This window comes from Antechinus flavipes, chromosome 1 (genome assembly GCF_016432865.1).
Source record: "Antechinus flavipes isolate AdamAnt ecotype Samford, QLD, Australia chromosome 1, AdamAnt_v2, whole genome shotgun sequence".
Classification (NCBI taxonomy): domain Eukaryota; kingdom Metazoa; phylum Chordata; class Mammalia; order Dasyuromorphia; family Dasyuridae; genus Antechinus; species Antechinus flavipes.
In genome coordinates, this window is record NC_067398.1 from 9920389 (window position 1) to 9945875 (window position 25487).

The 25487-nt window shown below is 45.2% G+C and overlaps 1 protein-coding gene across 2 annotated transcripts in view; it reads right to left on the reverse strand.

The window, feature by feature from the left end:
* Positions 1–4899: 4899 nt before the first annotated feature.
* The window catches only part of CHDH (choline dehydrogenase), a 30273-nt gene continuing 9685 nt past the window's right edge, over positions 4900–25487 (reverse strand). Inside the window, exons 2-10 of one of the 2 annotated variants that reach the window (XM_051978938.1) lie at positions 24200–24259; positions 23778–23858; positions 18741–19461; positions 17294–17445; positions 15318–15447; positions 13516–13650; positions 8924–9066; positions 8590–8692; positions 4900–7695 (exon numbers count right to left, since the gene is read on the reverse strand). In XM_051978938.1, the coding sequence (XP_051834898.1) occupies positions 7277–7695; positions 8590–8692; positions 8924–9066; positions 13516–13650; positions 15318–15447; positions 17294–17445; positions 18741–19431 (1773 nt within the window). In that variant the 5' untranslated portion in view covers positions 19432–19461; positions 23778–23858; positions 24200–24259 and the 3' untranslated portion in view covers positions 4900–7276. Of the gene's footprint in view, positions 7696–8589; positions 8693–8923; positions 9067–13515; positions 13651–15317; positions 15448–17293; positions 17446–18740; positions 19462–23777; positions 23859–24199; positions 24455–25487 lie in introns of those variants that run through there. The other variant, XM_051978944.1, reaches the window with a different exon arrangement.

Sequence of the window (25487 nt, forward strand, 5' to 3'; positions counted from 1 at the left end):
GACAAAGAGAGAGAGAGAAAGAGAGAGAGGGAGAAAGAGAAAGAGAGAAATAAAAAGAAAAGAGAAAGAGACACAGAGAGAGACAGAAAGAGAGGGAGAGTGTGAGAGAGAGAGAAGGAAGGAAGGAAAAAAGAAAGAGAAAGAAAAAAGAAAGAGAAAAAGGAAGAAAGAAAAGGAAAAAGAGAGAAAGACAAAGAGAGAACGATAGAGAAAAAGAAAGAGAGGCAGAGAGAGACAGAAAAAGAGAGAAAAAAGAAAGAGAGCGAGAAAGAGAAAAAGAAAGAAAGAGGGAGAAAGAGAAAAAGAGAGGAGAAAGGTAGGGAAGGAGAAAGATGGAGAGAAGGAGAGAGGGAGAGAAGAAGGGAAGAAGGAAGGAAGGATGAATTCTTAGGTGCCTACCATGGGTAGCCACTGCTCTATGGACTTGAGAAACATCTCACTTGATCTTCACAATAGGTGATATTATCCCCATTTTACAATTCGGGAAACTGAGGCAGACACAGATTTAAGTGTCTCAATCAGGGCCATCCAGCTGGTGAGTGTCTGAAGCCATATTTGACCTTGGATCTTCCTTACTCCAGGTCCCATGCACTAAGATACCACCAAATTGCCTCTGGATTTAAAAAGATCTTAGGAAAGGATATATACGTTTAGAAAAAGTAAAGCACAGGAAAATATGAAGGCACCAAAGGCATGATGGAACCAAGGAATTTCAGAATCTTCGATTGTAGAAGTACATCAGTTGTAGGAAGATGTGCCCATTCCTCTGGGTAACGGGGGAACTGGAGCAAAAGGGGATGGGAACTGGGAGCTGGCAAGGAAGGGGGCCCGAGTTTCTGTCGCTGTCCTCTGGGCTGGGGGCGGAGGTCGCACGCCCTACGTTTGTCTGAATGGATTTGTGGGGGATAAAAATATCTTTTTACTGTGTAGTTAGTCATGCAGTCGGTGGAGTGCCTGATTTGAAGTCAGGAATCCATGAATTTAAATCCTTCCTCAGTTACTTACTAGCTATAGCCCTCGACAAAGCAGTTTTCTGATTTGTCTCACTTTCCTCAGCTACAATATAATGGCCCCAACCTACTTCACGGGGTTATTGTAAGGATCAAAAAAAGATCACACATGTAAAAGTACTTTGTAAACCTTTAAAAAACTATAGTTAGTTATTAAATCCTGAAATAATAATAATATCCTCAACCAAAAGGCAAATATACTGGGGGGGGGAGGGGGCTCTTCCTACACATCTGATAATTAGCAACAAGTATTTATTAAGCCTCTATTGTCGCTGAGAATTCTGACTCGGATGCCTTGAACTTAGGATGCCGTTCCTCTCCTTATGACTCAGGGCCACCCACAGGGGGGACGTCCTGCTGCTTTAGTGTCTGAGATGCCTTGTTGCTTTCCATACTAGAACCATAGAATTTTGGGTCTGGAAGCAACGTCAGCAGCCGGGGGGTCCAAATCACTTCTGGGTCCTCCTTGTAACATTCAGCAGTCACTCACCGTCTCTCGCAGAAGACATCATTAATCCCTCCTCCTCCGAGGTTCATTTGGTAGCAGTTATCTGCCCGCTCCTTTCTTCGATGAGTTCAGGGTCCAGCTCTCAGTCTTCCCCTTCATCTTCAGTCCTGCCCCTGTATATGGAAGCCAGTAGCACACATCCCGACACTGAACTTCCTCGTTCCTTCATTTCCCCAGTTCCTATGACCTACTCCCACTCCGCCTCAGCTGCACAGAGCTGGTCAGACTCTCTGTTCTACTCTATTGGTCACACGCTCCAAAATTTCTTTATTTCCCCCTAACCTTTTCTCCTTCCAGCTTTACCTCTTCCTTGCTGTTCCAAGCTCCTTCCTTGAAGCCTTTGCCCCCTCTTCTGTTGCCAGTGACAGCACCTAAACCCCAGCTTTGGATTCCTCTAAGCATCCGCTGCCTGTGCTCCATTCACACGCCGCTGAGCAGAACTAGGGAAAACCTGCCTAGAACCATCCTAGATTTGTTATCTCACCTGGGTCTGATCCCCTTCTACGTCCCTCATTGCTTCCTTATCCCATTCTCAAGTGGCTTTTCTCAAACTTTCATTCCTCCTCAAGATGCCCATCTCATCCCACCCCCCAGCCTCTGAACCAAGGATTCCCCCTCATACGTCACTACGAACAGCAACAACAAACTGGGGACGTTTGCTGAGACAACCCTCTTCCTTTCCTCATCTCGCACTGTTAAAATTCCCTCCGCTTTCTCCTCCCTCTCTCTGTCTCACATGAAGAAATGGCCTTGCTCCTTGCAAGGGAGGCCAGGGGATGCCTCTCTGTGTACCTCGCTTGTTTCCCATCCTGTCTTTTCCAACAGATCAAGTCCCTCTTATCCTTCCCATTCCCTCCTTAACCTCAATCTCTTCCTCTTCATTGATTGGCTCTCCCCGTTGTATATAAACACACTTTATCTTCCCCATTCTTTAAAAAACCCTAACTTGCTCCTACCATCTTCCTATATCTCATCTTCCCTTCAGGGCTAAAATCTAGAGAAAACCCTGTGCCCAATTTCTCTCCTCCCCCTCGCTCCAAAACCGCCATCTGGCGTTCTCATCACCATTCAACTGAAACCCCTCAAAACTGCCAATGAAAAAGCGGGGCTGGTGATAGTGCCTGGTGGGGGGTAGGGATGGGTACCCTCCATCTATGCGTCGATTTGTACACGTGGGCATCTCTCTCCTCGCGGATGTGTGGGCAAAGATTTACTGAACCCTCAGTAAGAGCCAAGGTCCTCAGCTGGGAGAGAGATGAGATGCCAGAGGCTTGATAAGGAAAGAGTTTTGGAAAAGAGTCCGTGAGATTCCCTCGTTTAGAGAGAAATAAAAGCCCTATTTGCTATAGAGATGGTGCGTCTGATGTTGGCTGGTAATCGACTCGGTCAGCGCGGTGGGGGGACTTCTGAAACTGCGTCCAGTGTCTCATGAAGAGGTTCGTGGAGGAAGTCGTCCAACATTGAGGTCCGGCGATCGTAAAGTCCAAGAGGGCAGCGGGGGCAAGGAATTGAAATGCGGAAGGCGTGCCCGGAGAAACGGCTAGCACCGGGTTGAAATTAGAGAGGTCAGACAGTGCCGTTGGAGCCAGCGTTGGGGTCTGGGAAAGGGACGGAACGCTGGAGGAACTTCGGGCTTGCTGAGGGGGAGTGGATTCAGGAGCGTGAACGGCCGGGGGGGGTATGCCAGAGTTCCTAATTAGGGAAGCGGACCACTTGTGGATAGTGGTGCCATCCAACACGTGGCCGTCCCGTGGATAACTGAGTGGAGTGATTAAATAATGCGATAGAAGGAAGGCATTCGAGAGAGCTCGCATTGGTTACTGGTCTCCTCTTGGAAGGGTAGGGACTGGGGGGAAGGGGAGGTGGTTGCCCATGAGCTGAACTCTTTGAGAAGGGATCGAGAATGACCTGGGGTCAGTATACAATATACTACAACTGCCATAAAACGCTTCCTTCAGAGGAAATATTTTGGAGGGAAGGCAAAGACTGGAAATAGTAGAAATAGTATTTGTAGGATGTGAAAGAAGGTACCGTCAAAGCTGGAAAGAACAGTTTGGGATTCAGTATGATCAGAGGGGATCCAGGTCAGGTGAGTGGATGGAAGTGATGTGAAATAGATCCGGGCCCAACAAATTTGTTTCCCATAAATCTTCTCTTTACCAGGCAAACATTCTCTCTTCTTTCAACTGTGGCACATCCTTATTCAGCATGAACTCAAGGTGTTTTTCCATCTTGGTCACCTACCTTTAGATGTTCCCCAAATGTCCCTCCTAAAATCTGCCGCTTAGAGCTGAGCACAGCCCTCTATGTTTAGTGTGAGTAGCATGAGGAACACTTGGTGCAGCCATTTGAACAAGATTAATTTGCGTGAATTCCAGTTTTCAAATTGTGAAAGAGGCCATCAGTTTCCCCTAATCATTGACTCCTGCATTTGGCCGTATTTCTTCTCCACGTGAGCGATCCTATAGCAAAACCACCATCGATAATTGAGTGGATGTTGCTCTTCCAAGAGAGCTTCCTAGCTTTCCCCTTTCATGTCACCCCCCTGACATATTAGGGATGCTCCCTTCCTTTGGAGGATCCGGATTGGTAACTGATGGCAAGATGTTATGTTTCTTCTGCTAAGAGGAACTAAGGATTAGTTCCTCAGGACTAAGAATTGGTCAGGACTCAAAAGAGGAAGAAAGGGAATTGGGAAAGAAACTGACAGATGTGCCAAACTGGGGCTGTTCTTTGGGGGACTAAAATAACAAGCATCAGCAATTCTGGATCACGAATATCTGCGAGTCAGAAACTTATTTAGGAATCTCTAACACATTATCCAAAGCAGGAAAGAAAACTAGCATGTTCATGATGGGAGGTCCGGTCCATTTTTAGGTTGTAAAGGACAAACACTACTTAAGAGCCTTGATTATAAATACCAATGGAACTAACTTGATAACTACCCATGGTAGGCTGAGTCTGGGTCCCTGCTATGGCAAAAATTCCAGTGTGCTTAATGGGAAATCCAGTATGTCAACCCACAGCACAAATAGCTTTAACCAAAAAGAAATGCATTACAAATAACCATGACAGTAGGTATAAATGGAGCCCTTTTAAAACAAGGTAAATAGATTATACAAATAGAACACTGGAGTTCAAATCCAGCACCAAATTTTGTGATCCCGTCCAATCTGTTCATCTTTCCTTGATACTATTTGATGTATCTATTCCCCCCAAATTTATCTGTATGATCTAGAGTTCAGAGTTTTTAGCTTTTGGAAATTTCTGAGAAGTGCTTTTTGTTCCTCCACATATTGTACTAATTGGCATTCAGGCAGAAAAAATAATTGAATTTAAGCTTCAATTCTATTAACAAGAACCTTCTCAGAAAGCCAGAGGTGCATCGATCATTTTTATTAGATTCATTGTTTAAGGCAAGACATAGTTCCAGTTCCTATCCAGGGAAAAGAAAAAAAAAACCCGAGAACTGTGGTGATGGGCGAGGGAGTGAAGTCCCTACTTTTGTAAACTTTGTCACAGCCAGAGGAGCAGCATCTTCATGGCCCAAGGGAAGTGAATGAGGAGCCATCACTCTGCCAACAAGCATTTAAGTGCCTACGATGTTTCAGGAACATGCTAAGTGGGGATTACTGCCAAGCTCACTCAGAACAAAGCTCTCCTTCCCCCTAAATTAGATTTTCTGACATTAAATTAGATGATCAGGTTATCAAAAAGCATTTTGGTTAGGTAGATCATCAAACTTTCCCCAGTTATCTGTATTCTCTCCAACTGAAGCCCAACTTGGTGAACTCTTGCCCTCTACCCATTCAGCATCTCTATTTTATTTAAAAGACCCGATTTCTCAATTTTTCTTCTCCAGCTCTCATCCAGTGCTATTCTCTTCTCTAGTAATGGTACCTTTCTTAAGCATAAGCAGATTGGCCACTTTCTAGTAAGTAAAATCAAGTTATTTCCTATTACCTGGTATTAAAGACTAGTTTTGACCACAAAATTAAGAATTACATCGTTAAATTAGTTGGTTTAAAAATTTCATCAGGACTGTTTTATTTTAAATTTAAAAATACTCAAATCTTAATCAATTCCTATTTTATTCATTTGATTTGATTTTCAGTTTTATCTGTTCACATGTTAAGAGCCCATGATACGCTTTGGTGATATCATGTGGATTCTAAGAGATTCCCAGATGAGATCCCTCCCTAATGGCGAGTAGCTCCATGTTCTGCTGCCAATAGCCTGGGGAGATACTCGCATCCTAACCCGACAGGGGAGGGAAGTTTCCGGACATCCGGTTCTGAGGCACATGGGGCAGGTTCTGTGGAACTCGAGACAAGCCATCCCAGGATGCTCGGCTCCCTCCCCACCCCACCAACCCCTACGCAACTCCTGACCAAGACATGCCGGGTTCAAAGCCTGGGATTTCCTGGGCCCAGGACTGATCTTCACTAAGGAGCCAGGTACCCACAGACTGTCCCAGGCGTGGCCCGGAGGGGGCCCTCGCAGCTCAGAGAGGGAAGGAGCCCTCGGGGTCACTCACTCCAACCTACGCCTGACAAAGAGCAAACCAACGTCATGGACGAGCTGAAGGCTCACTCGGTGTAAGATAAAACCTCCCAGCGAGTCGAGGTCTCCAGAGCCGGAACTGGTTGGCCATGTGGTACGGGGGGCTCTTCAGGGCGAGGCTGGATGTTGTGGGGTTTGGGTGGGCTTCGGTTCGCCCCTCACTGGGTGTGTGTGTGTGTGTGTGTGTGTGTGTGTGTGTGTGTACATGGCTCCCAAGGCTAGCTGGGAGTTCCTGAATGTGACAATGCCTGGGCTGTTTTCCTCCCCTCAAACACTAGGCTAGCAGGAGAAGGAATACTGGGGCGGCTGGAGGGCATCCCATTTGGGATGTCTCATTTGGTCCTCAAACACCCCCCATGCCTTGTACCTCCCCGCCCAAATCTGCCCAGGTGGGGGATGGAGAGCAAGTCGTCATCTCCCTCCCCCCCCCTTTTGCAGATGAAAAAACAGGCTCAGAGAGAAAAAAAATTGCTCAAGACCAGAGGGAAAGGGAAGAGCCGGGTCTTCAAGGCTGCCAGACAAGCTGAGGGCGAGGAGCTTGGTCCCCTCAGGTCAGACGTCACAGTCTCTGGGCCGTCACTTCCATAGGATCGTTCCATCCAAGTCAATCAACATGGAGTGTCTTTGACGTGCACTGGCACGTGCCGGGTCCTGCCCTGGGCTCTGGGCCCTCACGGCCGCCAGACGAGGGGCCGGGGCAGGAGATGAAGGTGCCGACTGTAATCCCCTCAGCCCGGAGACTAAGCCGGCTCCTCGGGGATGGGAACCGCCGTCCCTGCCCGGCTGGGGGAACCGAGGTGAGCAAGAGCTAGAGGAGTCCCTGCCGGGGCACCCGGAACATCCCGGTGTCTTGCCCCAGACAGCCTCTGACCGGGCAGAAAGCTTTAAAAGCGAAAGGCTTTCGCTGGCGAGTGACCCTCCCAGGTAGCTTGTCCCGGCAGACCTCAAGCCGCGAGCTGCCTCGGTCACTGCTTGGGGTCTGCTTCCGGTCATTCTTGTGAAATGAGATTTCTTTTAGAAAAGAGGTGGCCAGAAAAGGCCCGGGGCTTCCCTCAGTCTGCTCTGGAGAAGGCGGGTCTGGCCGTCCAAAGTCGTCCTAGAATCCGGCTCTGGGCAGCGAGTCGCGTGGGCTACGGGTGGGCCACCTTCTCCAAGCTCAGCCTCCTGGGCCCCCCTGCCCGGGCCACGCGAGGGCTTATCGCTGGGTCTCCAAGGTCTTGGGCTGGTAGACGGGAACCCCCTGGTCACAGAGCGCCGGGAGCCCCCGGATGATGTCCGAGGCCTTCTCTGCTATCATGATGGTGGGGGCGTTGAGGTTGCCGCTGACCACGCTGGGCATTATGGAGGCGTCCACCACCCTCAGGTTTTCCACGCCGATGACTCTGGTCTGGGGATCCACCACCGCGGTGGGGTCCGAGGGCCAGCCCATCTTACACGTGCAGGAGGGGTGGTAGGCGCTGTCGGCCTTGGCCCTGACGAAGGCGTCGATGTCCTCGTCCGACTGCACGAGGATGCCGGGCTGGAGCTCGCGGCCCCGATACGGCCCCAGAGCTTTCTGGGCAAAGATCTCCCTGGTTAACTTCACCGAGAGCCGGAACTCCTCGATGTCTGCTCCTGGAGGGGGGAGAAGGCCGGTCAAGAACCATTCCCCTCCTCCATTCCCCACCCCGGCCCCAACCCCCGCACAGACCCCCGGTTAATGCGACACTGGCTGGGAAAACCAGCGACCCCGTGAGAAAAAACGCACTACGGGAGAGTCCCCACACCGGGAGGCAGGAGAGCCTGGTCCTTACGGGCACAAGAAGAAGGGCAGAAGCAGCCTCCAGGCTGCTCCTCACTGAGGGATATTAGGGTTCCAACTTTGCCTGGGTGCGGGGGAAGAAAAGCTGCCACCCTGGGAATGGCCACAACCCCCCAGCTCCTGGGCTGAGAACAGCAGCATCCCAGCTGCCTTCCTGAGGGAAAGGAGGATCGGGCAGGAGAAGGAGATAAACTATAAAGATAAATGCAAACTCTTAAAAGGCAGACTGAAAGCCTTCAGAATGGTGGAGTAGTTGCTCCTTCCTCTCTCTCCCTCCTCCCTTCCTTTTCTCCCCTCTTCTCCTTTCCTCTTTCTCCTTTTCCTTTCTTCCTTCCTCTTTCTCCTTTCCTTCCCTCTTCCTCTCCTCTCTTCCCTTCTTCCCTTTCTTTCTTTCTCCTTCCCTCCTTCTCCTTCCTCCTTCCTTTCTTCCTTGTTCTTGTTGTTCCTGTTCTTTGTCATCATCTTCTTAGTCTTCATCATCTTCATCTTCATCATTGTCTTTGTCATCTTTTCATCTTTTTTGTCTCCTCCTCCCCCTCTCTCTTCTTTGATTCACTTCTTTTTATGGACAATTCCCCAACATCGGGGACTACAAATCCAGTTAAATGTCTGCTCGTATTTTAGCCCATAAGACAGGAGTTCCATGTGCTCCAGGAGTCGGATCCAGAGACCCTGGTTCTGCAAAGGGATGAGGGCCAACGAGTTACCTGCTGACATGTAGTTGGGCTCAATGATCGGGTGGTCCATGGGGTGGGCACTTTTCAGCTTCAGCCAGCCCTTGCTCAGGCTCCGCATGGTCCCAACATGTACCTGGAACAGCCCAAACACACCCCGCCATGAAGTCCCTTCACCAAGTCACCCTTGCACACCGTAAGCACCAAATAAATGCACATTGAATAAATGAATCCATATCTCCTCAACACCACACCCATTATGTCTTCCCCTGGGAGGGAACTCTCTTCCTTCACTGCCCCACTGGATGGGGAGTGGCCACAGGGTAAAGGGGATGCGTGCAGGGGCTGGCAGTGCCATGCTGCTCACCTGGTAAGCTTCCTGCTGGGTCGGGACGCGCCCGTGGTCGATCACTTGGGAAGGCAAGAAGTGGAACTGAATATCAGGGTGAGGAACCCCAGGACGGCTCCGGATGAAGCCGCCAGTTTCAAGGTGGGCAGTGGCTCCCTCCCCTGAGGAGAAAGAAGAGAAATCGTAAGAAAAAAATCACACTTTTCTTACACAGTGAACTGAACTTGGTTCAATATTCCCGATCGTCACTAATCTTTGTTCGATCTCATGTGAGCCTAAGATGTAGCTGGTGGAAAGTTGGGGGGCCATGACTGTCCCCATTTAGGGAATACTGGCAGACTCTTTCCTTGGATTCAGTGAGAAGGGACTGCTTTGATCATTAACTCCCTGCCTTGATTGCTCCTAATCAGAGAACTGCTCATGATCTGGTCTTCTCCTACATCTTAGAACTGAGAACACTTGGGAAGTGGAACCAAGGATTTGTTTGTGTTCCCCCAAATTCCCCTCCAAACATTAAAATAATCTCTCAAAATGAATCCTGGGGCAGCAGAACCAACAAAAAGACAGTGAAATATTTTTCTTTGCCCTAGACAACCTAGAAGTTTGGCTGGAAAGATCTGACTCAGGTGAGAGTGGAAAGCACAGCAAACCAGCAGCAGGTTCGGGGAGTGGCAGCTTCTAGAGATCTCAGGGCACAGATGGTAAGGGGGGAGGCAGCCGATCAGGAGAAGTTGAGAGCCGACCTTTGGCTGGCACTAGGTACAGGATTCTGTGGCACGGCTCATACATAGTTCCAAGCCACAGGCCCAGGGTAGGCTAGAATGCTGGTGGTCACACACACACAACAGCAGGACCATAGCTCTTCTTAGATCGTATCACCTTGAAAATACTGAAAATTGGGATGGCGCAGTGGATAGAGCCCCAGCCCTGAAGTCAGGAGGAGCTGAGTTCTAATCCACCCTCAGACACTTAACACTTCCTGGCTGTGTGTAACCCTGGGCAAATCACTTAATCCTAATTGCCTCAGAAAAAAAAAAATACTGAAAACCCCAGAACTAGCACTGAAAACAGCTGCACAAAATACCTGAAATTTGGGACAAGGCTCTTTCCACCCAGTAACAGAACCAAACATTAACATGAAGCTAAAAGTAAAAAAAAAAAAATGCTAGAAAAATGAGCCGACCATAAAAACACGACCTGACCATAGAAACTTACTTACAGAGAAGGTCAAAACAAACTCAGAAAAAGACAACAGTTACATGCAAAGCCCCAAAGAAGAATGTGCATTGGTCACAGATCCTAGAAGAGTTCAAAAGGACTTTACAAATCAATTAAGAGAATTAAAAGAAAAATTGGGAAAAGAAATTAGATACAAGAAAATCATGAATAAAAAAGATAACACTTCATAAAGGAAGCACAAAAAATGCTGAAGAAAATAACACTTTAAAAAACAGAATAGGCCAAATGGTGAAATAAGCACACAAATGCACTGGAGAGAAGAGCTCCTTAAAAAGTAGAACTGTCACATGGAAAAGGAGATACAAAAGCTCATTAAAGAAAATCATTCCTTAAAAATTGTCTATGAGATTGAGAAACAATCTAATAAAATCAAAAGATGTGAAATATCTCACTGGAGAAACAACTGACTTAAAATAGATTGAGAAAAGATAATTAAGTATTATTGTACTACCAGAAAGTCATTATTTAAAAGAAGAGCATAGACATCACATTTCAAGAAATGATCTAGGAAAACTTCCCTGATAGCCTAAAATTGGGGATGAAATAGAAACAAATCCATCTATCATCTCCTGAAAGAGATCCCCAGATGAAAACTCTCAGGAACATTACAGTCAAGGAGAAAATATTGCAAGCAATCATAAAGAAACAATTCAAGTTGTATGCTTGTACATTAAAGGACAATAAAACTTAAGACTACAAAAAGAAATCAGAAAACTAGGATTATAACCAAGAATCACCTCCCCATCAAAACTGAATATAATCCTTTAGGGGGGAAATGGATATTTAATGGAAATAAAGGATTTTGAAGCATTTCTGATGAAAAGACAGACTAGAGCAGGATAGAAAATATGACTTTCAAATACAAGACTTAGGGGAAGTATTGAAAGGAAATAGAAATCATAAATGATTTTAAAAGTTATGCTGTTTATATTCCAACATGGGTAAATGATACTCATAATTCTAAGAACTTAATCATTATTAGGGCAGTTTTAGAAGTATACACAGATAGCGGGCATGAGTCTAAGTTGACCATGATGGGATGCTATTTAAAAAAAAAAAATAGGAGAGGAAAGGGAGAATTATAATGGGCTAAATTACCTCACATAAAAGAGGCTTCAAAGAGCTTGATAGTGGAGGGGAAGATAGAGAAGGTAAGGGAGAGCATGTAAACCTTACTCTCATGGGAAATGGCTCAAAGTGGGAATAACTTACACACACTTTGGGTACAGAAATTTATCTTATTCTACAGGGAAATTAGAAGTGGCTGATAGAAGGGAGGACAAACTGGGGAGGTGGTGAATCAGAAGCAAAACCCTTTTGATGATAAGGTTAAAGGAAAAACAGAGAAGGACAGAGGGAAATCTACAGTTAGTAAATGACTATAAAAATTTTTAAGCTTTTCTGATAAAGGCCACATTTCTCAAAAATATGTTAAACTGAGACAAATTTGTAAGAATATAAATCATTCCCTGATTGATTCCCTGAAGGATATGAAGAAGCATTTTTCAGAAGAAATCAAAGCTACCTGTAGTCATATGAAAAATACTCTAAATCACTATCGATTATAGAGAAATGCAAATTAAAAAAAACTCTTTGAGATACTGATACCTATCAGATTAACTAATATGACAGAAAAGGGAAATTACAAATGTTATTGGGATGTGGAAAAAGAGGGACACAAATGGACTGTTGTTAATAGAGTTGTGAATGGATCCAACCATATTGGAGAGAAATGTGGAACTATGTCCAGAGGGCTAGAAAACCCTGCATACCCTTCGACTCAGTAATACCACTGTGAGGTCTGTATCCCAAAAAGATTAAAAGGGAAAAAGCTCTCTGCACAAAAATATTTATAACATATATTTGTGTGGTATACGATTGTGAGGGAATGCTATTGTGCTATTGGAAACTAGGAGCAAGATGATTTCAGAAAAACCTGGGAAGACTTACATGAACTGATGCAAAGTGAAGTGAGCAGGACCAGAACAGTGTACACAGTAACAAAGCGTGCAATGATCAACTGTAAATGACTTAGTTCTTCTCGGCAATATAATGATCCAAGATAATTACAAAGGATTTATGATGAAAAATATTATTCACCTCCAGAGAAAGAACTGATGGGGTTGGGATGCAGATCAAAACATACTTAAAAATAAAACAGAAACCTTTCTGTACTTTTATACTTATTTCTTTTTGTTGTCATTGGATTTTTAAATTTTCATCTGAATTTTCTTTCACAACATGACTAATACGGAAATATATCCCGCACGACTGCATATGTATAATCTATATCAAATTACTTTTCTTCTCAATGAGGGAGAAAAGAAGGGAAAGTGGGAGAGAATTTGAAACGTGACATTTAAAAAATGAAGGCTAAAAATTATTTTTATATATAATCAGGAAAAAGTACAATTAAAAAAAAATTAAAAGAGAAAGAACACTTAAATAGTGCCTGCTGGCACCCACTGAAGGGAGGAGCTACAGTTCCTTAGGAGGCTCTGTAAAGGGAAGAAATGTGTTGGAGGAGGGAAGAATGGTGGTCTCTACCTAATCCTGACAGCATCCCTTGTGCCTTAGGACAGAATTGGCTTAGCTGGGAGGAGATGATGGGAATCATAATAATGATAATGAAGGGCATGGCAGTAGTAATAATGCTGATAATGATGATAAGAATAGTAATGTCAGCAACGATAATGATGGTAACAACAATAATAATGATGGGAATGACATCAATAATAATAGTAATAATGATGATGAAAATGATAATAATAATATCGCTGATAAGAATAATAATAATGAGGATAATAATATGAATGGGGATGGTAATGAGAATGATAATAATTGATGGTGGTAATTACAATGATGATAATAGTGATGATGATGATTATAATAATGGTGATAATTATAGTAATTATGATGATAATGGTGGTAATAATGATGATAGCTATTATTCCTGTAGTGCTTTATGATTGTTATAAATACCTCATTTTATTTTCACAACCACCCTGAGAAGTAGGTGCTATTATTATTATCCCCATTTAACAGATAAGCTGAGGTAGACTGAGACTTTGCTACTGAATTACATTAATAATGGGGGAAAAGCAACCAGAGCTTTCCTTCAGGTGTGGGAACTCCCTCCACTACAGAGATTGCAACTGCTCTGCTCCTGGTGGGAATCACCTGAGCCATTAGGAACTTCAAGGACTTGTTCCGAGTTACATGACTGGAAGAGGCAGGATTTGAATGCAGTTTCCTGGCCCTGAACTTGCTGTCACCTCACTGCCCAATGAGACCAGGAGCAGTGAAACACGATCCCGAGTCCCAGGACCAGTCTGAAACCCGAGCATCCCCATCCCTAGGGAGGAGCCCACCTGAAAACTTCCAGAGCCACTCCAGCCCGATGCGCATTTTCCGAAGGGGCTTCTGGGACGAGTACAGAGTGATGGGCTGAGTGCACTCCTGCTGGATGTACAATTCCAGATGGTCCTGCAGGTTCTGGCCCACACCTGAGGGAGGGAGAATGGGGTCAAAGTTATGAGGGAGCCAGAGGCAGGATCCAGGACTGGTTCTGGAGCCTGGAAGATGCCCTCAAAAAACAGAGGAGGAGACTGAGGTCCAGAGTGGGAAAGGAAGCCAGATACTCTCCTGGAGGTGGGCAGAATAGTCATTTCCAATCCAATCCCAGGGCACTTGTTCCTAATTAATTCCTAGAAAAAGAAATCAACCAAGTTTTAACTTCTAACATGTGAAGAACCATAATCGTGGCAAAGACTATTTTATGGAATCACCTCAGGAAAAGAACAACTTGGTTGATTTTTTTTTCTAGGAATTCATTTTTCTTTTTGATCTTAGTACATACATCAGTTTTCTCACAAAACGGCAAAAAGCTGTAGCAGGGCCTCCAGCTTTGCAGTATCTTTAGCTGTTGACTATCCTTTCCAATGCTTTCTTTCTGAAATCCTCTCCAGTTTCCAGTCCCGTCAAAGCAATGATTTTCCAGCAGGATTCCTAAATCCTGGGAGATAAAGGGCCCGCGGCAGCCCAATGATGGGTCATTTCTTGGGATGCCCAACTAGAAACAAAGTAGAAGCTGGCTGGCCTGATGAAACATGCTAGGGCACAGGGGTGGGCAGAGGACTGCTGTGATTCGGAAGGGGTAAGCCCCCTCCATGTCCAGTCTCTGAGACTAGAGTTGCCCCAGTCACTGATACTTCCGTAGAAGCATTTCTATCACGCTATTGTGTAAGTTTCCACAAGTCTGGAAATTAAAACACTGTAGGTTAAACTTAAATAATTAAATGAGTCTAATATGAACTATTTTGATATTTTATACTTCCATATCAAACAAAGAGTTATTTTTAGCTATTACAATTTTATTTCCATGACCTGAAATGTTTCTTTTTCTGGAGATTAAAACTTGGGGCTATTACAATAGACTGAAAAGCTTGTGAGAGAAGGAAGTATCATTTTCACTTTTTTATCTCCAGACCCTGTTACACAGTAGGTGTTTAATAATTGCTTGGGTGAGTAAACTGAATTAAGATGTCTGGTATACAGTAGGTGATTAACATGGGTTAACAAGCCAAGAAGCATTTCTTGGGCATATACTCTGGGCCAGGTACTAGAGTTACAAAGATAACTCCTGCTGTCAAGGAGGTGAGCAGTTTATCATGGACCAGCACAATCTTCTGACCAGGGCAGAGCCAAAGAGACCCAGGCTCAATGCTCCCCTGGGATTATGGGAGAGTGGCCTGGGGGCCAAGAGGAGCCATCGATAATTACCCGCCCTCTGACCCTTAGATAGAGCTGGGTCTGTGTGGTCATTGCCTAAACTGCACCAAGAATCATGGCACTCCAATGTCTGCCACGGTTCTGCTCAAGAATTCCCCTCTACGACATTATCTACCGCGTGACCCTCTAGCTCTGGCTGAGGTCATCTGGAATGGCCAGCCCCTCCAAGGCAGCCCATCCCATTCTGGGATGCATTCTACACACAACACCTGAGTCTTCCACTTTGAGATTCCGCCCCTTTTCCCTGGTTCGGCCGTCAGGGATCAGACAGAACAAGGTTCTCGTCCAAGACGCTTCGGTTCTTAAAGACAGCCATCGCGGACGTGGGAGTCTGCTCCGAGCTCACATGGCACTTTATGCTCTACAGAAAAGGGGAACGTACCGGGAAGGTTACAAAGAACAGGGATCCCGAGCTTTCTGAGGTCGTCGGCATTCCCGATTCCAGACAGCATGAGCAGCTGGGGAGAATTGATGGCTCCTCCGCTCAGAATCACCTCTTTGCTCGCATAAACCTGGAAAGTCAACACAATTAGAGGCCAGGGAATGTTTCAGATCCCCTCTTCCGTCATTTCAACAAACACCTGGGAAGCCATCAACAGTAGCACACCCTGGAGAGGACCAAGAAGCAAGGGACCCTGCCCTTAAAGCATTTATAATCCAATGGAGATATAGAACGAATACACTCTGGGTGAAGGTCCAGATTTTTGGCAAACTGTAGAGCCTGGCTTAATACTCGGCAACAATTTTAGAGCAGATTATCAAAGGAATGACCTGTGGCCATCAGCTAGGGAATCCGGGATATCAGGGAGCCAGGCAGAGTTTCCTAACGTGACACCGACTAACTTGATATTTCTTTTCACAAGGTTCTGGGCTGGTAAAACAAGAAATGTCATAGATGTAGTACATGGGGCCTTCCCACAGTGTTTGATAGACAAAAGAGTTATCGGGAACTGAATCATAGCACAGACAGTGGGTTTGGAATTAGTTGTCCACATTGGTCAATGGCAACCCGAAGCAATAACTCTCCTGAGATGGGCTATAGGGACCTGCTCTTGGCCCGAGTCCGCTGATTGTTTTTCAGTTATGACTTGAATTAAGGCATCAGAAGGGAGCTAATTAAATCTGAAGCGTCACACGGCTACAAGAGGCAGCGAATACACGGCTTGTTCATTGTCCTTCATCCTCGAGGAGGACAAAATAACATCCCTCTGTTAGCATCGGGTTACAGCGCATCCGACTGTGGCTGCTCAGATCAGCGCGGGCTCGGGATGCTCCGCCGCAGGTCAGGCACGAGGAGTCCATGTGAACGCTTGGGGTTCACCTTGTTTTTCTGTTGATCTCTTTCAGTTCTGTTCTTCTCACAAAGCATAGCACCTACTCTTGTGAGAGCCGCCAGTCCCGTGCCAGTATCTCATGTCCTACAATCAACTCCAGAAATGTGGGGAGATCTTGAGAGTGTCCTTCTTCTGCCCTCCTGTAAGCGCTTGCCCATCAGTCTCTTAGGCAAGCTGGGCGTTGGAACAATGTGGCCAGCCCCATGGAGGTGTGCTCTCACAGGAGAGCTGGATGCTTGGGAATTCAGTTTGAGAAAGGATCTACCTCCCAGTCTCTTATCTTATCCTGATCTTCAAAATCTTCCTAAGGCAATTCAAATAGGAGCGTGGGAAGGTTGAACCCCTGGCCTCTAGGGCCGTTCCAGTTCCAGATCCTAGGTGTTGGGAACAAAGCCTCATGTAGCCTAAAGCTGATGCTTATCAGGATTTATCAGGTTGACTGATGAGGTCCCTAGACAGGGTGTCCCAGGTCATTCACCTTTTGTGTGCAGAGTGGACTTGGTCTCTCTCTGAGGCTCCCACCCCCTTCTGAGGCTCAGTGAGGCAAAAAGGGCAAAGGAAAGGTTTCCCAGGAAGACGAGAGCCCTGGAGATCTGGTGCAGCCGAGAAGGGCAGAGCCAGGTCCGATTTGCTTCCAAATCTCACTCCTTCCTGCAAGGCCCCGAGTTGGGGCCCTGATAAGAACCCCCCTTTCCTTGTTCTTGCTGCTCTCTCCCCCATCCTGTGAAAACCACAAGAGCCCAGAGCATCACGTTTGCATTGGAAGAGATCTCTGAGACCAAAGGATCTAAACTCATCGGACGGATGAGGAAAGCACACGGAGCCAGCCGGGGCCGAAACGGCGTCCCGTGGGAAGGACAGGGCGAGTCCGCCCGACCCTGACTGCTTACGAGCGTTTCAGCCTAGGACCAAAGGTCGAGAAGCCGGTGAATGAGTATCCGGTCCCGCTCCCTACCAACGCCTGGGCCCGGGAGCTAGTGGCCAGCAGAGCTTCCCCTCGGCCTCCCCACGGGGACACACTGACCTTCCTCTTCAGGCCATTCTTCACGTACTCCACACCGATAGCTCGGGTCCTATCAAACAGAATTTTGGTCACAAAGGTTCTGGATTCTGCCGTCAAATTGGGTCGAGACAGGGCGGGCCGGAGGTAGGCACTGGCCGCACTCCACCGCTGGCCTGGGAACAGAGCAGAAAGGCGGCCTTGGTGTTAACTGAGTTCTACGGTTCTGGCCCAGGGAGCTCCGATTCGCTTTCCTCTGCTGCGCTTGGCGAGGCGCTACCTATGGCTCCGTTCTAGGCCCATTCCTAGATGGAGCTAGCTGCCCCAGCCCCACCCTGGCTCCCAGGGGCTCCCATCAACTAAAAAGCTATTTCTCAGGCAGGAGAAAATCCTGGGTTCCAATCCTGCTTATCTCATAGACCCTTCCCTTTTCAGCCCTCAGTAGCAACCCTGACTTAGCTCCCTCATAAAGCTGCTGTGAAGCTCCCATGACTCATTGCCTTCTATTGCACTTGGCAAAAAGGGAAAGGGCTTGCATTGGTATCAAGTGACTGTTCCTGCTTCCAAGAGAATGTCATTCCTCCTCCTGAACTTCCCTTGGCCGCCAGTCCCCAGAAATGCTAAAACTGGACCTTTAAGAATTCCTGCATGATCCTTTATCTCCTTATCTCCTTTGTAAAGCCACTGACTTGAGTCCCCTTGTTTCCCTTGTTTAAGACCCTGACAAGCCCCATGCCTCCTGGCTGACAGTCCAAGGGCTCCAGGACACAATAAAGGCTCAGAATTCTAGTCCTAACAAGGAGGGAAACCCTGCTGGAGGGCAGTTTTTACTTAGTTTTAAACTGCACGAGGGTCTCCAGGAAGTAGGAGGAGGAGTCAGGGATGGTGTGAAATGGATCCTGGTTTCAAAACCATTCCGCACTATGCTAAGTCATGGAACTTGTGTATGTGTGTATGGGGGGGGGGGGAGGAAGGGAGGGCGAAAAAGGTATCACCCAAAGTCCCACGAAACTGAAAAGCCAATGTAGGGTCTTTGTGATCAGGAGCTGCCTGACCCGGTCATTGCCAAGCTACAATGTCTTGGGACGGAAGGCCAGAGGGAGCTGGAACACTGGGGTCCTCAGTGCAACCCCCCTAATATAGTGATGTGGACGTCGAGGGTCCTAAGTCCCCTCCCGCCCCAGACCCTAAGGCCCACTCCCTTCCGCAGTTCCCTCTTTGGTCTTTGGGGATCCCCTCTGGGAGTCCTCCATTAGGGGCTGGCTGCCTCTCTTGGGGGGCTTTTGTTCTCTTCCTGGAGTTTGTCTTTTAATTTATTCTCAGTTTCTAGAAACTCCAAAGGTCAACAAAACGGGGAATGTCTGTAAGGAGCCCAGCTGGCCATTGAGCCTCCTGTTGCCCCTCCGCCCCCATGTAGCTTGGAGCCAGGCGGGGAGCTGGCCTTGGTCCTGCCCCGCAGGCAGCCTTTTACCTTTGTAGATGGTCATATCCATCCAGCCAAAGCCTTCCTGCTGGAAACCGTTCATGTCCTCGGTGATGGGGTAGCCGGCCTGCTGGGCAGCCTCCAGAAAGGCGTGGTGCAGGGGGTGGTCGCTCTTGCCCCTGGACACCCGCAGGGGGCCCTCCCCGCCCCGGTACCGGTCCGGGCCCAGCTCGTGGTTCTGGGCTCGGCGGAAGTAGGGCAGGCAGTGCTCGTAGTCCCAGCCCTCGGCCCCCTCGCGCTGCCAGCGGTTGTAGTCCTCTGCGTGCCCGCGGATGTAGACCATGGCGTTGAGGGAGGACGAGCCCCCCCAGACGCGGCCCCGGGGCCAGTACAGCGTGCGCAGGTTCAGGCCCTTCTGGGGGGTGGTGTGGTAGTACCAGTTGTACTTGTCGTCGCAGAGGTTCGAGACCAGGGCCGCGGGCATGTGGATCTTCCACAGGAGCCGCTTGCTGCCCAGCCACACGTCTCTGGGCCCGGCCTCCAGGACCAGCACCGAGTTGTCGGGGTCCTCGGAGAGCCGGTGGCTCAGGACGCAGCCCGCGGAGCCGGCCCCCACGATCACGTAGCTGTACGAGTCTCTCTTCCCGTCACTCGACGTGGCCCGGCGGGGGAGCTTCACCAGCCCCGCCGGGGGAGGCAGGCCCCACCTCCTGGAGGCCCGGAAGAGCAGCAGGGCCATCGTCCTCACCCAGCGGCAGAAGCCTCGGCCCTGGAAGACACAACCCCCTTGGATCACATTCAAAAGGCAATGAGAATGGGGCAGGGGGCAGGGGGTGACTCGAGACCAGGGCCTGCAGTCCGGCCTCAGGGGGCCCAGAAGAGGTCCTTCGTCACCCCTCGTCTCACAGGGACTACTTCCTAGGCAACCACCAACGGCTTTCTGCCTCCAGTTTCTCCGCTCAGTGGCCAAAGCGACTTTATGTGTCTGTTCATTTAGGTTTTTGGAGAATGGGTCTCTCACACAGTATCTAGCACACAGTGGTAATTAATAATTGGTGACCATCAGGTTTTTGGAGAATGGGTCTCTCACACAGTATCTAGCACACAGTGGTAATTAATAATTGTTGACCATCAGGTTTTTGGAGAATGGGTCTCTCACACAGTATCTAGCACATAGTGGTAATTAATAATTGTTGACCATCAGGTTTTTGGAGAATGGGTCTCTCACACAGTATCTAGCACACAGTGGTAATTAATAATTGTTGACCATCAGGTTTTTGGAGAATGGGTCTCTCACACAGTATCTAGCACACAGTGGTAATTAATAATTGTTGACCATCAGGTTTTTGGAGAATGGGTCTCTCACACAGTATCTAGCACACAGTGGTAATTAATAATTGTTGACCATCAGGTTTTTGGAGAATGGGTCTCTCACACAGTATCTAGCACACAGTGGTAATTAATAATTGGTGACCATCTGGCTGAGGCTCCGAGTGTAGCAGCCCCTCAGACCAATGCTGCTATTAAACAGCTTGGGAGCTTGAATCCACTCAGTTTTTCTGAGGGACTATCCGCCCCTTGGGCATCCTGAGGGATCCACCACTGCAGCTCAGGACTCCAGAGCTCCAGAGATCCCCCGGCTCCACCTCCCCTGTACACTTCCACCCCCCATGTCTGAGCCTAACGTGCACATCCCGCTGGGGCAATTCCCATCTTCGGAAACTCCAGGCTCCCTTTGAATTAACCCCTAGATCAAATACAAACGCCTCTATTTAAAACCCTTTGCCTTCTGGCCCTGACCTTCCCTTCCAACTTTTGCAACACACAAATCTACAGCTTAGTGTAAAAGGGACGTCTCATTGCTCTTCACATCTCCCACCTCCATTTCTTTGCTCTGGCTCTGGCTCCCTCCTGGAGTGTTCTCCCACTCCCTCTCTGCCTCTTCAAATTTCTCCTTTCTCCAAGCACCAACTTCTCCACGAATGTCTTCTCTGGAGATTGCCTTCCTCCCCCACAAGTTACCTTGGATACATACCTCAGGGGTCCAGCTGAGATTTGCTCGGAGCTTGAGGCGGGTGTACCAGCAGCACACCCTGAGGAAGCATTGCCATTGGCCTTCACCTTTGAGGGAATAAGAAGGGCCAAATGAGAATGCTCTCCCTGGGGATGCTTCAATCGCAGGTCTTCCAGGTCTTGTGCTCTAACCCAGAAATACACTGACTACACTGGGGAAAAAGCCAGACTGAAAACTTCAGGTCAGAGGACCATTGATTCATGATGAGCCGGAATGGGGTCTTTCCATACAATCCCCTTCAGATGATGGAAAGTTCTTCATGGAGCAAATATTTCAGATAAGTCTTTCTGGAAATCTTGCCAGTCTTGGATTCAAGAAGGTCAGAGGCTCTTCCAAGTAAGAATTTGTTTCAGTCACTTGCACCCATATCTGTCTCCCATCGTATCTGGCCATGCCCATCATCTGTGGCCAAGCTTTTTCTATCCATCCATCCATCTATCTATCCACATTAAGTTCCCATACAGCCACTTTCTTTGCTCCCACTTCCAAAAATCAACAAAGGGGAAAAGAGAAACCCAAGGTTCAAGGGATTTTATTTCCTAGAAGGTGCTAGTTAATCAACAATCCTTGCAATGAAGGAGGGTGAAACAAGTCAAAGTTGAGAGAGAAGTGGGGTAGGAAGAGGAAGAGAGAGAAGGAAGAGCAAGAAAGACAGAAAAGAGGAGAGAGATCAGACATTGTCAACATCATTCCTAAATATCTGATGCTTTTATAATAATTTAAAATCAGCAGAACAACACAGTCATGTGATTCTATCAACAGAAGCAAAAAAAAAAAAAAATGCCTTTGACCAAGTACAGTGCTTAACTATGCTAAAATCCACACAGATAATGGTCATTTTTATATGATAAAAAACATTTATCTAAAATCAAAAGTGTGGGTTATTTGCAATGGGAAAAATGAGAAGTTTCTCCAAGAAATGCCTAACTATATAGATATCTCTTTCTTCCTTAATTAGAAGATAAACAAGATAAAAGAGGTAGGCACAGGCAGATAAAACTGTTCTTTGTTAATGATATGATTAAAACAGACAACTCCTGGTTCAGGAAAGTAGCAACATCTTTTATCTTGTTGGAGCTTCACAGTTAACCAAAAGGTCCTCTAAGTATTTATTACTGGGCTCAGAGCATTTAACTGACAAGCTCATGGCCACAAGGCAAGTCAGTTTTAAGGGGGGGTTCCAAGCCAGGCCTCCTGGCTTCAGGTCTGTCACGCCATCTACTCTGCCAGCCTTTCTGGACTGTAAGCTTCTGGAGGAATGGAACTGTCTCTTGCTTCTCTTTGTATTCCCGGAGCTCAGCATAGTTTCTGGCACATAGGAGGTGCTTAATAAATCATCTATTGATTAATCGACTGAATTCCTACTGCTATATTCTAGAACTATTTCAGAGATGCTTGATATGCTCAGGGAATTCTTGTTGAATAGAAAAAATATCTCTGTAATTTTGATAAAAGGGGGAACCCTGTACATTAGAGAAAGAAAGCCTAATCCCAACTCCTTGTTTTTGTTATGCTGTAGTAAACACAGTGTTGAACTTAAGGTCGAGAAGACCTAGAATCATTTAAATCCAGCCATTTGCACTTCCTGGGAAACTGTGATTCTGGGCAAGTCATTTAACTCGTTTATCTCAATTTTTCATTTGAAAAATGGGGATAATGACAGTGCCTATCTTCCATTGTGGTTGTGAAAACCAAATGAGATCATATTTGTAAAGGGCTTTGTAAATCTTCAAGTGCTCATAAGTGCTAGCTATAATTATTATTGTTAGCAACTAATTGTTGACAATATTAATAAATATAGTGAGCTTAAAGCAATTGTCTCCCACACAGAACTTATGAATGGGATACTAAATTTCAGAATGGGCAAAGTAGAAAGAAAAATAAGGAAGAAATAGAAGTAAATGAACGCATCTTGGAAAAGAATGTCCTAAAGGAATTATATTCAAGTTAAAAGAATAGAGATGGGGAAGAGAGAGACAGAGAGAACTGAAAACTTCTTATTTAAGCTTGGAAAAAGAGCAAAAAGAGAAAAAACAGGAGCGAACAAGGAAACTTAAAAAATGTGAGATAAGGCAGAGAAAGAGCAGAAAAGATGGGAAAAGTCTGGGATCAAAAAAAAAATTTAGCAAGGCTGAATCAAATATAACTTAAATAGGAAGAGAGGACATTAATATCAAAAGAAGAGAAAGAAAAAAACCCAAACAAAACATCCTTAAATGAAAAAAAAACCTCAACCAAACACAACTCTAATTATTATAACCTTAAATACGAATGGGTTGAAGCTCCCATTAAAAATGAAAGAGAATGTCATATTGGATTAAGAAATTAATTCCCAACAATTTGATATATAACAAATCTACATTTACAAGGTAAATAAATCTACAGAATGAAAATGATAGGCTAGAACAAAATTTACAATGTCAAACAGATTCCAAAGAAGTAAATTACAGTGATAATTTTAGATAACAATCAAAATTTATGACAAGAAAAATAGGGAAATTATACTGTGCTTAAAGCAAACAAAACAAAAATTCATTACATATGTATCAAAAAGGCATAGCATTCACATGAGCAAATTTAACTGAATTGAAAAAAACATTTAAGTAATAACCATAAGAGAATCATGCTCCTCTTTCAGAACTAAATAAATTGAAAAGTAAGAAAAGCAAAAGGAAAACCCCTTAGTTAAATGTATTCTCAAAAAAGTTGTATGAAAGCATCTGAATATTAAATTATACATATATTTGTGTGCATATACATATATATACACACACACATATTTCTCAACATCACATAGTACCTCCTAAAAATACTGCATGTCCTAGGGGACAAAAACTTTATATATAAATGTAAAGAAGCAGAAAAAGCATATTATTTACAAACTGTAATTCAATAGAAACAGTGTATAATACAGAAAACACAAGCAAGTTACAGGATTAAACAGAAGCTAAGTAACAATGACTTAAACAATTAAAAACTATGTAAAAGAAAGTAACAATGAGATAACATACCAGAATTTAGGGATGCCACTAAAATAGTTCTTGGAGGAAAAACTCCCTTTCTGAAAAACTGTTGAGACCCTTTTTCTAAATCTGGAAGGCAACAAAATAGAAAAAGATATAATTAATGAACTGACTATGCAATTAAAACAACTAGAAAAGAAATTAAACCCCAAGAAGGACAAAAATAAATCTTGAAAATTGAGAAAAATTGATTAAAGGGAAAACAGAAAAATAATTAAATGATAAAACCAAAATCAATAAATCATTAGCTTATTTCTCTTAAAAGGAGGAAAATAAAATTATGAAACTCTTTCTCCTCCCTCTCTCCCTCACACACACACATGCATACACATGGACATACATGTACCTCTCCCCCACCACACACATGTACATGCTCTCCCATTAAAATGTAAGCTTTTTGAGGGCAGGACCTGTTTTTTTTTCTTTTTTCTTTGTATATTCAGCAAATGGTTAGCTTTTTGTCCTTCATTCTAGAAGAGAACCAAAATGACATCACTATGTTAGAGTCAAGTTACAGCTTGTCTGATTGTGGCTGATCAGACCAATCAAGCTTGGAATATTCTGTCACAGGTCAGACACAAATAAATCCATATGAACATGTGGGGTAGTTTCTCTACTACCCCATTTATGCATCCCATGGGGTTTTGGGGCTAATTCAAATTAAAAAATAATTCAACAATTAGCATAATAATAATTAATAAATGATTGATTTATTGGTGCAGATGGTTTCACAAATAAATTTAATGATTAAAAAAATAAATACTTATTATAAAAATTATTCTCAACAACTAAGAGCCTGCTAAACTCTTCTTACAAGACTAATATCATCCCAATGCCCAAACTAGGAAGGGATAAGAGTAAAAGAACTTTATGTAAATCTCATAAATAAGGATGCAAAAATTTATGTAAAATCTTAGCAAAATGAGTATCAACATATCCAAAAAAGTATTCACTTTGACCAAGATGGATTTCTATAAGGACACAAGGATGGTTTAATCTTCAGAAAATAATTAATGTAATCAATCACATAAACAAGAGTAGCACAGTAAGGTCACCAGACCCACAAACGGCCTTTGACAAAATGTAACACTACTATCCTTACATGATTACCTTGAAATAAACAGCCATGAAAAGGCCCTTATTTATTAAGTTCAAAAAAGCACATACAAAACTAAGTTTAGCATTATGGGGCAAGGCAGCTAGGTGGCGCCGTGGATAGAGCACCAGCCCTGAAGTCAGGAGGACCTGAGTTCAAATGGGACCCTAAACACCAGGATGTATGACCCTAGACACGTCACTTGACTCCTAATGCCTCAGTTTAAAAAAAAAAAAAAAAAAAAGAGTTAGCCTTATCTGCCACAGACAAATAATGGTTGCCTTCCCAGTAAATATAGTGGTACAACAGGAATGCTTCCTCTCCTCCTTACTATTTAACAATTCTGGAAATGGTTTTAATTGTAATAAGATGAGAGAAAATAACAAATACAAAGAATGGGAAAAAAACCAAATTATACAAGAGAAGAATAATGATTTACTTTGACAACCCTAGAGAATTAATTAGCTTTTTAAAAATGAAAACAAAAAACAACCAGGGCAAAAACTAAACAATTAATAGCTTCAGTAAAGTAGCAGGATATGAAAGAAACCCATAAAAATCATCAGTGTCTGTAAAGTACTGACAAAATCAGAGACGAGTAA